We start from the raw sequence: 14169 nt of genomic DNA, 5'->3' as shown, positions 1-14169 counted from the left end.
TCTATCCATTATCCATTGCAGTCACGTCTTAGCTTTGAGCAGGGAGTTGCATTTTATGGGTTGCACACTAGCAAACCTCAGAGTACCTAAGTGGGCTCTCGCTACTAGTCCAACTCTAACAGTTTGATTACTGGGATCAAGCTTTCTCCCAGTTGGCAATAGCAAGTCATACCTCACCCCTAGAGTGAGCACTAACTAGTTCTCATCTCATAGTACTCCTAAGCTCTAGTGAGAGCTGTGCATCTCTCACTTTTGAAATAGAGCCAATTTTGGACATTCCATATCATCCAAATACCAATAGCCACAATTAGGCTAAAAGAAACATCCCTATCTATTCAGATCCACCTAAATCCGAAGTGAGCCCAGGCCCCATAAGATAAGACCACCAAATCCAGTAGTCTAAGGCCAGCCTAATTCTAATTCTTAGAATATCAAAACCTGCAGAGAGATACCAAATGCATTGATCAATAGGGCAAAGTCCCATTGAACACCCAAATGAAAGTTAGCTAGCAAAAACACTTTAAATTTTGCTTGAGGCCATAAGGAGGTAAAATATATCTATAATTCAGACCAGGTTTAGCCAACAATTTTACTTTTAGCTTCTACAAAAGGAGTCAATAGGTTTTGGAAACTTTCACACTTATACACCTTGCAAGTTTATCTTTTTAACATTATGGTGATGAGATTTCTAAGTCTTATCATATCTTTCACTGCAGAAATAGCCAACCACATAGTTATTACTAATAGTACTCACTACCTGCTTGCAGTAGTTGTTATTCCCAGGCACTTTCCCCTGCAAGTCTTCTGACATTATTATTGGATGTCTGAAACTAAAATCCATCAAACAAGAGAGAATCCAAAATATCCATACCTCTTAACTCTCCCCCTCTCAAACACAAAGGAATCAAGAAGGCAAAAGAACCCTCATCTATATATCTATCTGAACTTAAATGACAACAACATTTGCCCTAGTGCAGTGGATTCCATTCCCAGATCTTATCCATGATTGATGTTAAAGAACTTGGTAGATTCAAGTAGGTTTCCTTGTCGCCTACTATGTCATTGAGTTCGAGTGAATTTTGTTCAAGTGAGGCTAATGCTTTGGAAGGAGTAGTTAACTGCACCACTTGATCTTTGACCACCTCCAACTCTGGTGATGAGGAGGACTCTTCTGCAAAGGTTCCATTAATGGAGGATCTTTCATGGATCTTCTTCTTCTTGTTATCGGATACAGTCTCTCTTGAAGGAGATTGATTAGAAGAGAGAGCGTGACGACGATGGTCTTCGATCTTTCCTCGCTTATATACTCGACAAATCGAGAGCTCAACCTGCCAAAATATGAATCTTAATTAGTTCATTTTCATAATATTTTAGCTAAAAAGAGATCAAAGAATTATGAGCTACTACCATAACATACGCAATACTAACTAGATGTTCCAAAACTTACCTTCTGATACTGATCTGTCTCACTAGGAGGTAACCTGTACTCGTTCATGATCCAACTAGTCCTGACGCCTTTAGGAGCCTTGCCGGTGTAAAAAACAAGCGTCTTCTTTACTCCGATGGGCTGTGAATTTTCCGACCGGATCATGCGGCTGGCCCCGGTCGCCTTCCAGTATCCCGAAGCAGTCACTCGGTTAGGTCGATCGCCATTTCGGTATTTTCGATCCCTAGGAACATAAAAGAACCATTCTTTCTCCCCTATCACCGCCATTGCTGTAAAACATAAAAGAATAGGTCGTAAAAACTATGTATCGTTCTCTGTTAGCTTAAGCTTTTAGAATAATAATACATAAGGGGGATAGAGTAAGTGTGAGAGACCAGGAAGCTCCCAAGGCTCATAGCGATAGAGGTCGACGACGGTGATGAGCTCGACGTTGAAGCTCTTGCCTTGAACTTTACGACGGAGGTAGAACGCCACGAGCTCCTCCTCGGTGGGGTGGAAACGGAAACCGGGCATGACGACGTCGTGCTCATGCGCATCTCTTTCTCTCACGGCTGCTTCAATCTCCATGGACATAAGGACTGGTGCAACTACTAGAATTATAGTAGAGGAGGCAAGAAGACATACACAGAGTGATAGAGAAAGATAGTATGGCTTGTAGACTTTTAGTTGACACCTACCAGGAGAAAGATCAAGTTGCATGGATGAGGTTAAAGATGGAAACTATGAAAGATACCTTTCAAGCTAAGGACAACTTGGGATGGTCCCTCTTAGAGCTGTGATTCGCTCTCCCATTTCCTTCTTTTGATGCAAACCTTGTCCTAAATTTTAGCCATGTCTTTAATTTCTTTTCTTCTTTTATTTGAAAATTTGAAAAATGGATCAAATACACTCTGCGTTTTACTTTAATCTTGCTTTTTAAGTTTAATTATCATAACTATCTCAACTTTAATTTTTTTTTTCCAAGTCCAAACAGGCGTTACTCAATATATTTTTGATGAGGAATATCATAGGTATCTAATTTTTTATTTTTGAAAATCTATGGAATATACTTCGTTTTTATAATATAGTGGTCAAATAATAAATACTGATAAGATAGAGTGAGAATAATACTAAAAGCAAAACATCGAGGTATTTTCAATCAATTTCTTTTTATTTTCTTTCAATTGTAAGGCCATTTTTTAAAATAGTAATTAGCTTTCAAAGACTATTTCACTAAGAAGCTTGTAATTAGAGAACTACTCTACTCCTATCAAAGCTTAAAATGAAGATTAAGATATTGCATATCTTAGTACCTAGCAATCACCTCCACATTTATTCTTTTTGACACATACGGCCTGGATATCTGCTAAATTTTCCCAATGGTCCTTGTCTGTGTGAAAGACTTTGATTTGGCCAAATGAAATATATATATATATATATCAATTTTACTAAGGTTTTTTTTTTTTTTGATATAAAAGAAGCTGCAAACAGCTACAAGTTAATCAGCTTATTCGGGTTGGTCAGAACCCAATAGCCCACAGAGCTCCGTAGGGAGCTCTACACCCGACCTCAGCACAACCTACCTGGACGACGTCTTACCCTGATTTGCTGCCCAATCAGCAATCATGTCTCCCTCTCTCCTCATATGAGAGATTTTACACCTCTCAAGGTGGCCAAGGATGGCCCAGCACTCATCTATCAACGACCTGATCCTCCACGAGCAGCTAGTTTCTTTCCGGAATATCCTGACTAGTTCAAGGGAGTCTACTTCAACATCGAGCCGATAGACACCTTCTTCTCGCACAAGCCTGAGGCCCAATCGGAGTTCCCAAGTCATTAAGGTTTTTGTGGACCACACTATTCTAAGGGCAGTACAATGAAAGAAACAAAGAAACCAGAAGAGTTGTACCATTAGGCATGGTCATAGATCTTAATTAAAAAAAAAAAAAAGTTATATATTGCCACTAAAATCATTATGGTCTTTCAACAATTAATGGCATTCCCTTAGTTAAGTTTGATTAATTATGATTAAAATATAACTTATATCTAAAAATGATTATCTTTTATTTACAAAAATTATTAAAAATAATTTAAAAACTATCTAATACCATAGTACAACGAAATATTTATATTCTCTAAACTTAAAAAATAAGGGTATTTCTATTATTTTATGTGTCTTTATTAATTTTAATAATAATATGTTAGGAATATTTTGTTAAAAAATTAATTATAATGACACTTCTTAAAGAGCCAAAAGATTTTAGTAGCAGTTATAATAGTTTAATAAATGTAGTGATAATTACAATATTTTGAAAGTTTTAAGTTACAATTACATAAAAACCTCTAAATTATTTTAAATCTTATGAGGGCAATATTGTCATTAAAAGATTTTTCTCTGTAAATAGTATTCCCTCCTAGAGGGGGTAAGACCAGATTAACCAGACTGCGGTGGTCCAATAATTTTGGGGGACCCACGAAAGTTGACCCTTGACTGTGACCAGAATTTGTTGGACCTATTTACCGTTGACCGTCAGTGTCTGGCGAGTGGGCCCATGGGCTTGCTTCCTTTGGAGTTTGGAGTGGCCTTTGAACTTGGAGTCCTTCTGGGTTTGAACTTCGAAGGGCTATTGGTTGCTTGTCGCCCTCGTTCTTGGCTTACTTAGATAGTTAGATCTCTCACGAGGTGAAAAGCTTATTGTATAATTACTTGGGCTAGAAAAGTTTTCCAATTGGTGCGTCTCCTTCGTACAAGAAAATATTTAGTTTCTTTTGATCAAGTCTATCGAAAAGATTGATGCCAATGTCTTTAATTGCTTCTTAGGCAATGTATCAACTATGGTAAATAACAATTTAATGATTCTTGATTGGAATTGACTGATTTGTGGGAGTGCACGGAAGATGTTTGTTTTTATGACTTAGATGCAGAAATTGATGTGCTTGTCTGTGGCTTACTGTAGTGAGATTAGCTCGAATAGGAAGGAATAATTTCGTATTGATTGTTTCTGAAATTTATCTGCTTAAAACTATGAGTGATGACGCGGATCAATTCATGTTCAATCTCGTCTTTATAGTATTAAATTTATGCTAAGCTGCAATTGATAAGGTGGAGGATGGAGAGCCACCATTTACCTTGTCAGTGATTACCAACTGAACCAAATGTGCCTACAAGTGCAAGTCTTGGTGCACATGAGTAGTAGTGTCGAAGGTGATGAGGATGTACTGCTGTTGGAGATTGTGGGTTTAGTAATAATCATGCATATGCGTTTGTTTGCAATAAGTATAAGTTACCACATATTGTTTTAAGTGCAAGCTTTTTCATCCTCTCATGGAGTGGTAGATTGACTAGATTCCTTTCTCTTATTAGATTCCTCTCTCTCTGTTCCTCTTTCTGACAGTCTTTGTTGCTCCTTACATTTTCCTTTCTGCTCAGATTTATGGCCTATTTACTGCTGAAAATTTAAGTAGGTAAAATTTTCTCTTAATTTTCTTAGGCCATGTACAATAGTTTCATTTTGGTCTCTCGTTGACTTCTGCATGAGTTCTGTATACCATATAATATCTGTCTAATTCGAAACCCTAAATCCTTGGTATATTAAGTTGGTATTGATTGGATCACTCTATCCCACATGTTGGCATGTTACAGTTGAGAAGTGGAATTGCATACACAATGATAGATCAATGTAGGGAGACTCTGAACTGCAGGTAAAGGTAGTCCAGAATTTGATTTATAAGCCCTTTAAGCAATGATCCACATAGAATTAGTACTCAGATCAGCTTGTTGGTGACTAAAAGACTCCAATCACTATACTAAATATTTGATCCACAGGTTGTTGCTTCATCAGATGGAACATGGATGTCAGAGTCCTCTCTTCTATCTTTTCAAGTAATATTTTTGTGGAAGTTGATCATATGCTCTAACAATTTCCTAGAGATATTTGAGTCCACAGCAGGAGGAGAAAAAGGAAACTGATTGTTGAAATTCTGAACATATGTAGCAACTGATTACTTAAACATGCAAGCTCTTTAAAGACAAGCTTAGATTTTTCAGTTTTTAAATTTGAGAGCGAAATATTGATCTGAGTTTACTTTAATAAGTAATGAACTGATAACTTATTTTATTTAATACACTAACTTGACATTGGGAGCTTGTTCTAAGGTTTTATCAGTGCATTTACACAATTGCAATTCTTTTGTTGTCCCTGGGCTGTAGAACATGTGAAATAGTCACAGTCCTGTAGTTGAGTAAATTCCATGTACTCAATTTACTTGCCTGTGGCAAAAGGTATGACAGGTAGATAAAAGTATCTCAGACATTAATGCGGATGGGTTCTACCTAAGCATAGATATCAAAGTATAATTGGGATAATTGATTATTTTATTTTGGTAATCATTTGCTGGTTAATTTCTTTAGCTTACGTGAAATTCCAGCATGAAATAGGTCAAGTTATAATGTGAATGCAAACATTAATATAAGTTTAATCTACTTTTAGTTACACCCTTCTTTGATAGCATATGCATTTAATATCACTTGTTTTATGCATATACATTTGGAGTTACCTAAGCCAGCATCATCGTAGAGAATTGATTGAAACAATCAACTATGAAGCACATTAGGACGACTGTATTCTGACGTGATTTATGCGAAAGGCTGAAATCAGTTTGTCTTCAGTGATAAATGAAAACCTTACAGAAGAACATGATTTGTTATAAGCTTTCTGCAGGATTCACAGATATTATTAACTGTCTGTTCAGATATATCTGACTTGCCTGAGAGTGAGGTCCTATTATCTGTCAAGACTCACGATGTTGTCTAGAACCGAAAGGTTGAAATGTCAATTATTATTCTTATCGTTTCTCTTGTCTGCTTCTTATGTCTATTTTTGCTTGTGGCCAGAAGGGTGTATAGCATGGAATTCAAGGAAAGAGAATAGCAAGAATATGAATGCCACTGTGGTACTGCTGCTTATCCTATCCCTCAACTCTCAAGAGGTAGATATATATAGCCTGGTTAATATGATGCGTATATTGACACACAGTGTTACAGTATTGTCTGTCACATAGTTATTTTCAATTTATTTAATTATCTTTCATGCAATAATATATGATTAGTGACAGTAGTCTATAGCAAACAATCTATAGAATCCTGAACAATCACATTAGATTATTGTTTTCATTCAGTTTTTATTTGAATGTCCAATTCTTTTCCTCTCTCTTTGGTTAGTCAGAAAGTATTTTCCTGATTTGGTTGTCTTCACTGCTTAGTTTTGTTTAACACTGATAATTCACTATATGGAAGAAGTTATTCACTCTTTAAAAGTACTTATATTGGTGTTGGATCCAAGATTTGGCTATTTCATGCTAGCTGATAAGAATCTGTTTCAACAAACCTGTCATCAATTGTTAAGGATCTTTTTTGTTTTCTTTGAAATCTATTCTTCTCAATATGCTTCTATCTTTCAACAAATAACAATGGCATAAATGTAAATTTCCAGTGATAAGAGCAATGACAACTAGGGATGTTGTAATATCCAAAATAAATAAATAAATAATGAGGTGCATGTGCAAGGTACGTGCGCTACAGTGCTTCTTCCTTTTCCCTCTTGGAAAAGTTTTGAGTGCGATTTCCTCGACGAACTCGGTGGGGAGGAATTGTGCTTCTGTTTCTAACCCTCCCCTATAAAAGCCCTAGCAAATCCTTTTCTCCCCACTCCAACTTGACTCTCCTTCTTCTTCTTCTTCTTCTTCTTCTTCTTCTTCTTCTTCTTCTCTTTCCTCCTTCCTCATCGAGGTTGTTGTCATTGGATCTGGTTGTCAAGGCATTGTTGGAGCGAGTAAAACTGTCCGTTTGTGAAGATTTGTACTCATAACTAGATTATTGATTTGAGAAATTTAAAATGGACTAAAGATGAGTTGATTCACTCACATTTTATGTTTTGTATTTCGTAAAATGATTTTATTATATTATCTCCGTGCAGTATTATACCGCATGCAGTATTATACTTCGTGAAATAGGGAACAAACCTATTTCTAATCAATCTATGATTTATTTAAATAACTCTGGCAGCGTTGGAGGATAGTCCTAGGGTAGACCAAAATCTCTTCGAGCCAAACTTAATCTTTATCAACAATTATTTAGAAAGAAAAAAAAACAAAGTGCACTTATAACCAGGTAACAACTTCAAGTCACCCTCATCGGATCAACTATGAGGAAAAACTCCGAGCACTATCTTGAAGTGATTTCTAGTTGATGTAAATTCACGTGCACAAATCCAAAATGAGAAACATAACAATTATTGAGATTGAGAAGTTCCACATTGCTAGGAACCAAATTTGGACTGATCTGAATGTAAAAAATTATAAAAATTTAGGTGGTAGTAGTCTTGGAAGTTGGGTTCTAATAGTTTTGATTTCACATAAATCAAAGATCGAAATGAAAAAACAAAAACAAAATAGTGAAAAATAGGTCAGAAAAGGACATATCAATAAATATTCGATATTGCAGTGATTGTCATAGTGTGGCGAATGACTAAGAGTGGTAGTGGACGACCGTAGAGTAGGGTGGCTCGTGGAGAAAGATAGTGGCTAGGGTTTAAAGCTTAAAATGATTCTATCGTTATGGTCTATTTCTAAAAAAATAAGGACAATCTAATAGCTATAGTAAAAGATAAAAACGAGATAATAAACAAATAACTTAACTTAATTCTCATTCCACGATTATTATCAATACGTGACTACTTTTATTTATAGAAGTAGAAATTCTAGCGGATAGATCCACATGTCATTTATCCGATTTATTTAAAATTCAAAATAATGAGATAAAGCTAATTAACTCACTTGATTTGACTTGACTCCCGTGGTCGTATCATAACAATCCATCACGCTTTCGGGTCCTCAAGGTGTCTAGTACGCGAGCTAGATATTTCGGTTTGCATCGTGCTCATAGACCCACGGGTCTGCATGCAGATACGACTTAATTAGCTGACATGCATCCATCGGTTTGTTCCACCAGTAGTTCTCAGGCTCTAAGTCATGCTCATGGGTTCCCAACTAGTTTGCAAGAGTTGGTCGATTCAAAAATTCACAAGATATAGAGATACATGCACTTCATCTCTCCCACTCAATAGCCAAAAACCTAACCCTAGTGTTGAAATTATTTTTCATCTTAGGGGCGGGGCGCTGCTGTGGGTTGCATGGATGTCGATGGTGGCTGGGCAAGGTCTCTAGCTAGTGGTAGTTGGCATTCGATGGTATTCGTGACGCCAAGCGGTAGTGGAAGATGAAAACTAAGCTCGGCTCGGGTTGCAGTAGTGGTAGCCATGGCACATTGCTGACAGGTCCCTCGGCTCCTGGCAGTTGTGATTGGTGGCCACAATCCCATTGCCATGGAGCCTCGGCGGCAGAGACACTCGGCGAAGCATTTTGATATGGCTTAGCTTGGGAAAATTCCTCGCGATCGTGACTGTCGGGTTACGGTCTCTGGTCGCTGTGGTGGCCACCATTAGATGGTAATTGGCTTGAGGAAGTCGACCGTGGTCGTGGGAATGCCGGACCCGTGGTTATGAGCCATAGTTTTGTTGCAACACGGTTTTGCCCAGTTGGTTCCCTCCCTTAAGGCTTGGTTGCCTTGTAGCGGGGGGCTGGTTTTAATGTGGCTGGCGGCACTGGTCACGTAGATGGGTGGTAATGAGCCCGGATAGCTACTGTCAAGGCTTGAAAAGCCTTCTCGATACTTTTGGAGCATTCTTTCGATGATTCTCTCGATGAGTCTATAGACTCTATCAATGTCTTCACCCACGCTGGTGGCTTGTCACCGGAAACTGACAGTGGTGGTGGCGGCACCAGGGACACACCCGTAGGAACAGAGATGAGTTCCTGATCCTCTATGGTTGTTCTTTCCTTGTTCATCTTCTTTCATCTCGTGCTAACAATCGGCTGAGGAATGTTGGCTTTAATACTAATATTATGAAACAGATTTGAACCAATCTAGACATAAGAAAATTATAAAAATTTAAGATAGTGATATAATCGGAAGTTATTATTCTAATCGTTTTGGTTTCACATAAATTGGAGGTCGAGATGAAAAGATAAAAATAAGACAATGAACATAAGTCAAAAGGGACAAATTAGTAAATATGCGACATTGCGGCAATTATTGGAGTGAGGTGTGTAAGAACAAAAGACAAAAAGAAAACTCTCTTGGAGTGCACGTGCGCTACACGTGCGCACCCTTCTCTCTCTCTCTCTCTCATCGGCACGCGACGAAGCTATCGTGAATTTTTTGGCCGAAATCCAATTTGTTTTGGATTTGAATTCTTCTCTATAAATCAAACTTCAAAGCTCTCTCTATTGGATTTACCTTAGCCCCCCTTTCTTTCTTCTCTATCTTCTTCTTCTTCCTTCCTTACCGTCGGAGTTGTCGCCGTAGAATTAGACTGCTGGAGTGCTGTCGAAGCAATCGGAGACCACCACGTAACTCCTTAGTAAGCTCTCTCCTATCCCTTAAATTTAATTTAGGTTCAATAGGTTAAAATAAAAATACCTAATTTAGAGGATCGCAGCTTCGTCGGCTAATCACGTCAGCCAGTGGCCTCGTGTCGTAAATGTTCACCTTTGGAGCACTCGTGGCTCTAGTCGTCGTCGGCCATGGATAGAAGGCCTCTCACTGCCGATAGCCATTGCCAATCTCCCTCTCTTCTTTCAAGTCGTCGAGGGCACAAGGAAGACGCAGGCACGGCCTGTGGATTGCTGGCATAGAGACTGTCGACGCCTCTCTCTTTCTTTCTCGTTGGTCCCTTCGGGATGAAGGAGCCAAACTTAGGCAACCCGAGTCTTGCCTTCATCCCTTAAGTGTTGGATTCAGGTCGGGCTGGATTCGAGTCCAAGGGACCCGATGTCAGAACCAGAGGAAAAAAAAATTTATTTGAGGGTTGAGAGAGAAGGGTGCACGTGCAGCCCCTCCCCTCTCCCTCTCCGGCATGTGACGAGGCGCAGAAAAAGGGGGATTTCATCTAATCCGAATCGGATTAGATTTGATCATTTTTAATCTATAAATTAAACCCTAATCCTCTCTCTCTCCTCAACCCTCCTAGCCTTCTTCTCCTTCGTTTTCTTTCTTTTCTCACCGTCGGAGTCGTCGCTGTGGAATCGGATCGCCGGAGGAATTTGGGACCACCACACTCCTCCCTGGTGAGCCCTTTCTCATCCCTCTAGTTTAATTTAAATTTGAAAAGGTAAATCGAAAATACCTAAATTGGAGATTTCGGCTTCGCCGACAACTCTCGCCGGTCGGCGGCTTCGGGTCGCAACCGCATCGTCACCGGAAGCTTCGTGCTCCAAGCCCGGTGTCGATGATGTCTTCTAGGATGCCCTCGTGGCTCCGATCGACGTCGGCTTCCGCGTCGGCCATCGGTGGTGAGTTCTCCTCCACTCGTGAGGACGACAGAGAGAGGGAGAGGAATTTAAAATAATTATAATATTTTATTTAGTTATAATTAACACAAAATTATTAAGAGTTTTACAACAAATAATTTTTTTGTATGTCAATGTTATAAAATTAGAGAAATTAATCTCTATAAATAATATATAAAGTATTATTATTAACAATGTTAATATTTACTATTTAAATAAGTAAACTAAAAACTGTAAATCATTTAAAAAAATATGCGGGTAAACGGATATTCGATATCCGTATTCGAATTCGAAAAATATATCCGACCCGTATCCGAATCCGTATCCAAATTTTTTTCAAAGATTCTATCCGTATCTGTCAGAATCAAAAAAAAAAATTGGGGTTGAGAGAGGAGGGTGCACGTGCTTTGCATGTGCAGCCCCTCCCCTCCCCTCTCCCTCTCCGGCACGCGACGAGGCGCAGGGCAGAATCGCGCCTAATCCGAATTGGAGTAGATTAGGATTTTTTTTTATCCCTAATCTATAAATTAAAAACCCTAATCTCCTCTCTCTCTGTTTTAACTATCTCAGCCCCCTCCCCTTCTCTCTCTTCTTCTTCTCCTCTTTGTTTTCTTATCTTTTACTCACCGTCGGAGTCACGTTGTGGGTTCGGATCGCCGGAGGAAATTGGGACCACCATACTCCTCCCCAGTGGTGATTTTTAGTACGTGAGCTAGAGATTTGAGATTTCGGTAGTCTTGCCTAGACTCAGGTGAGTGGGTTCACTCACATGTTTATTTTATTGTATTTCGTATTTTTGTCAAACTATGTAAACTTTCTGTGTGTAATTTATTTATTTCATCCTTATGTGTAAAAATTAAATTGTTGCAATTTCTGTGCGCAAATCCATTTATTTCATTCATACGTGCGAAAATTTAATTGTTTTATTTTTTGTGTGCATTTAATTATTATATTTAGTGTATCACCATACTTCGTGCAAATATTGAAATTTGTGAAAAGAAAAATGAGACTATTATTGGTACGACTTAGAGAACAGTCCCGGTATAAATCGTTTGTGATTTTTCGTGGTGACTCAAGTCCTAAATTAGATCACTGCGGTGACTTTCTTAGGTGACTTTGGTGGAGTTAGGGAACAGTCCTAGGATGAATGAGAAAATTTCCTAGGTAACTCTAACTTCTCTCAACGGTTAGAGGAAAAGACAGAGTGTGTTGATCACAGGGTGATACCCTTTGATGACCCTAACCGGATCAGCTATGAAGAAAAGTCCCGAGCGTCATCTTGAAATGACTTCTAGTTGATGTGGATCCACAGGGTTTAGACCCATTGAGACACATGACAGTATAAATATCAAAAGATGTTAATATGTTGAAAACGTGCAAGGTTACAAGTTATGACATCTCTCTATTGTTATCATTGTTATTATTTAGAGAGCATGCCTATTGCATATTGTTATGGATATTGTTGCTTTTAGTTTAATTTATTCAATATTAATATGATTTAAAATTTATTTGGTTTTCGAGTGGATTCCACTCACTGAGCTATAGTTGTTGGCTCATGGGTTCTATTGTTTGTTTTTGTATTTGTTTATTTATTTCAGGTAATAGTCAGCGGGGCGACTGAGCGAGATGTACCCGGACTCCACCTCCACTTAGGATTCACCTATTTACCTTTCTGCTCTTTTAGATTATATGCTTTAGATTAGAAGTTTTATTTATTTAGTTTAGAGACTCAAAAACATTAACATTGTTTTATTTTTATTGTAATTAGTTATAAAATTTAATAAAGTACATTCTCATTTTATTTATTCATTCTGTCATCGTACACGTAGAGAGTATTACTAAGGCTTCGTGCATCTCAAGCATATTGAGATGCATGGCCGGTCATGATTCCTATTTTGGGTCGTGACAGTATCTGAATCCGTCGAATAAGGTAGAAATTTTTTATCCGAATCCGATCCGAGTCGAGTCAGATAGTGGGTCGGGTCGGAGTTAATCCGACCTGTTTCACCCTTATTTATTTATTTATCTCAGGTAATAGTCAGCGTGGCGACTGAGCGAGATGTACCCGGACTCCACCTCCACTTAGGATCCACCTTTTTCGCTCTTTTGAATTTTATGCTTTAAATTAGAAATTAAATTTATTTCATTTAGAGACTCATTTTAATGACATTGTTTTATAATAATTGCAATTAGTTTTAAATTTAATAAAGCATATCTTCTTCGTTTATTTATTTTTGTCATCGTACACTTAGGAAGTATTAATAAGACTTCATATATCTCAAGCATATTGAGGTGTATGGACCGGTCATAATTCCTATTTCGGATCGTGACAGGATTCACTTACTTATTTATTTATATTATATTCCGTACCTTGTGAGACCATGTAAATTGTTGTGTGCAAATTTATTTATTTTATTTTTATGTGCAAATTTATTTATTATATTTTATATATACATTTAATCATTATACTCAATGCATTGCCATACCTTGTGCAAATTATAAATTTTTAGTAAAAAGAAAAATAAAATTAGTATTAGTATGACTTAGATAATAGTCCCGGTATAGATCGTTTGTGACTTTCCATGGTGACTCAAATCTATCTGGAAGTCCAGGAGAAAAGTTTTATATTAGATCACTGCGGTGATTTTCTTAGGTGACACTAGCGGGGTTAGAGAATAGTCCTAGGATGAATCATAAACTTCTTGAGGTGACTCTAACCTCTCTCAACAGTTAGTGGAAAAGACAGGGTATGTTGATCACATAGTGACATCATCTAATGACCATAACCGGATTAGCTACGATGAAAAGTTGCGAGCGTCATCTCGAGATGACTTCTAGTTGATGTAGATCTATAGGGTCTAAACCCATTGAGACAAATAATGTTATAAACATTGGAAAGATGTTAATATATTAAAACTGAGTAAGGTTACAAATTATGACTCTTTACTATTATAATTGTCACTATTTTAAGAGCATGCCTGTTGGTTATTTTCATTTATATTGTTGAACTTGGGTTTTAATTAACACTATAAATTTTAGAATTATTTAGTTTTTGAGTGGATTCCACTCACTGAGTTATAATTGTTGGCTCATAGATTTCTTTTTCTCTCATTTATTATTTCAGGTAATGGTCAACGTAGCGATTGGACAAGATGCATCGGAACCTTACCTCCACTTAGGACCTTCTTATTTACCTTTTAGTTCTTTTGGTCTTATATTTTCGATTAATTGTTAATTTAATTTCGTTTAGAGACACAGTAATAATGACATTATTTTATTTTCATTGCAATTAGTTTAAATTAAATAAAGTAGATTCTCTTCGTTTATTTATTCTT

General features: G+C 37.5%; 1 protein-coding gene and 1 long non-coding RNA gene across 2 annotated transcripts; one reads left to right on the top strand and one right to left on the bottom strand.

The window, feature by feature from the left end:
• Positions 1-470: 470 nt before the first annotated feature.
• On the bottom strand, positions 471-2084 carry LOC140772264 (NAC domain-containing protein 35-like). Its single transcript, XM_073114247.1, has 3 exons — positions 1822-2084; positions 1448-1716; positions 471-1328 (listed from the first exon to the last, which is right to left on the bottom strand). Exons 1-3 carry the CDS (start codon positions 2018-2020, stop codon positions 969-971), a joined length of 828 nt encoding a protein of 275 aa, XP_072970348.1. The 5' UTR covers positions 2021-2084; the 3' UTR covers positions 471-968.
• Positions 2085-5242: 3158 nt separating this feature from the next.
• Positions 5243-14084, top strand: LOC140771786 (uncharacterized). The gene is made up of 3 exons (XR_012106218.1): positions 5243-5309; positions 6324-6415; positions 13959-14084. It is a non-coding gene; the product is annotated as an uncharacterized lncRNA (long non-coding RNA).
• The last annotated feature ends 85 nt before the right edge of the window (positions 14085-14169 follow it).

The sequence above is a fragment of the Typha angustifolia genome, chromosome 12 (assembly GCF_048772165.1).
Source record: "Typha angustifolia cultivar Huaian chromosome 12, ASM4877216v1, whole genome shotgun sequence".
NCBI lineage: Eukaryota > Viridiplantae > Streptophyta > Magnoliopsida > Poales > Typhaceae > Typha > Typha angustifolia.
The sequence above is the reverse complement of the archived record's forward strand: the minus strand, read 5'-3'. Positions and strand labels throughout refer to the sequence as shown.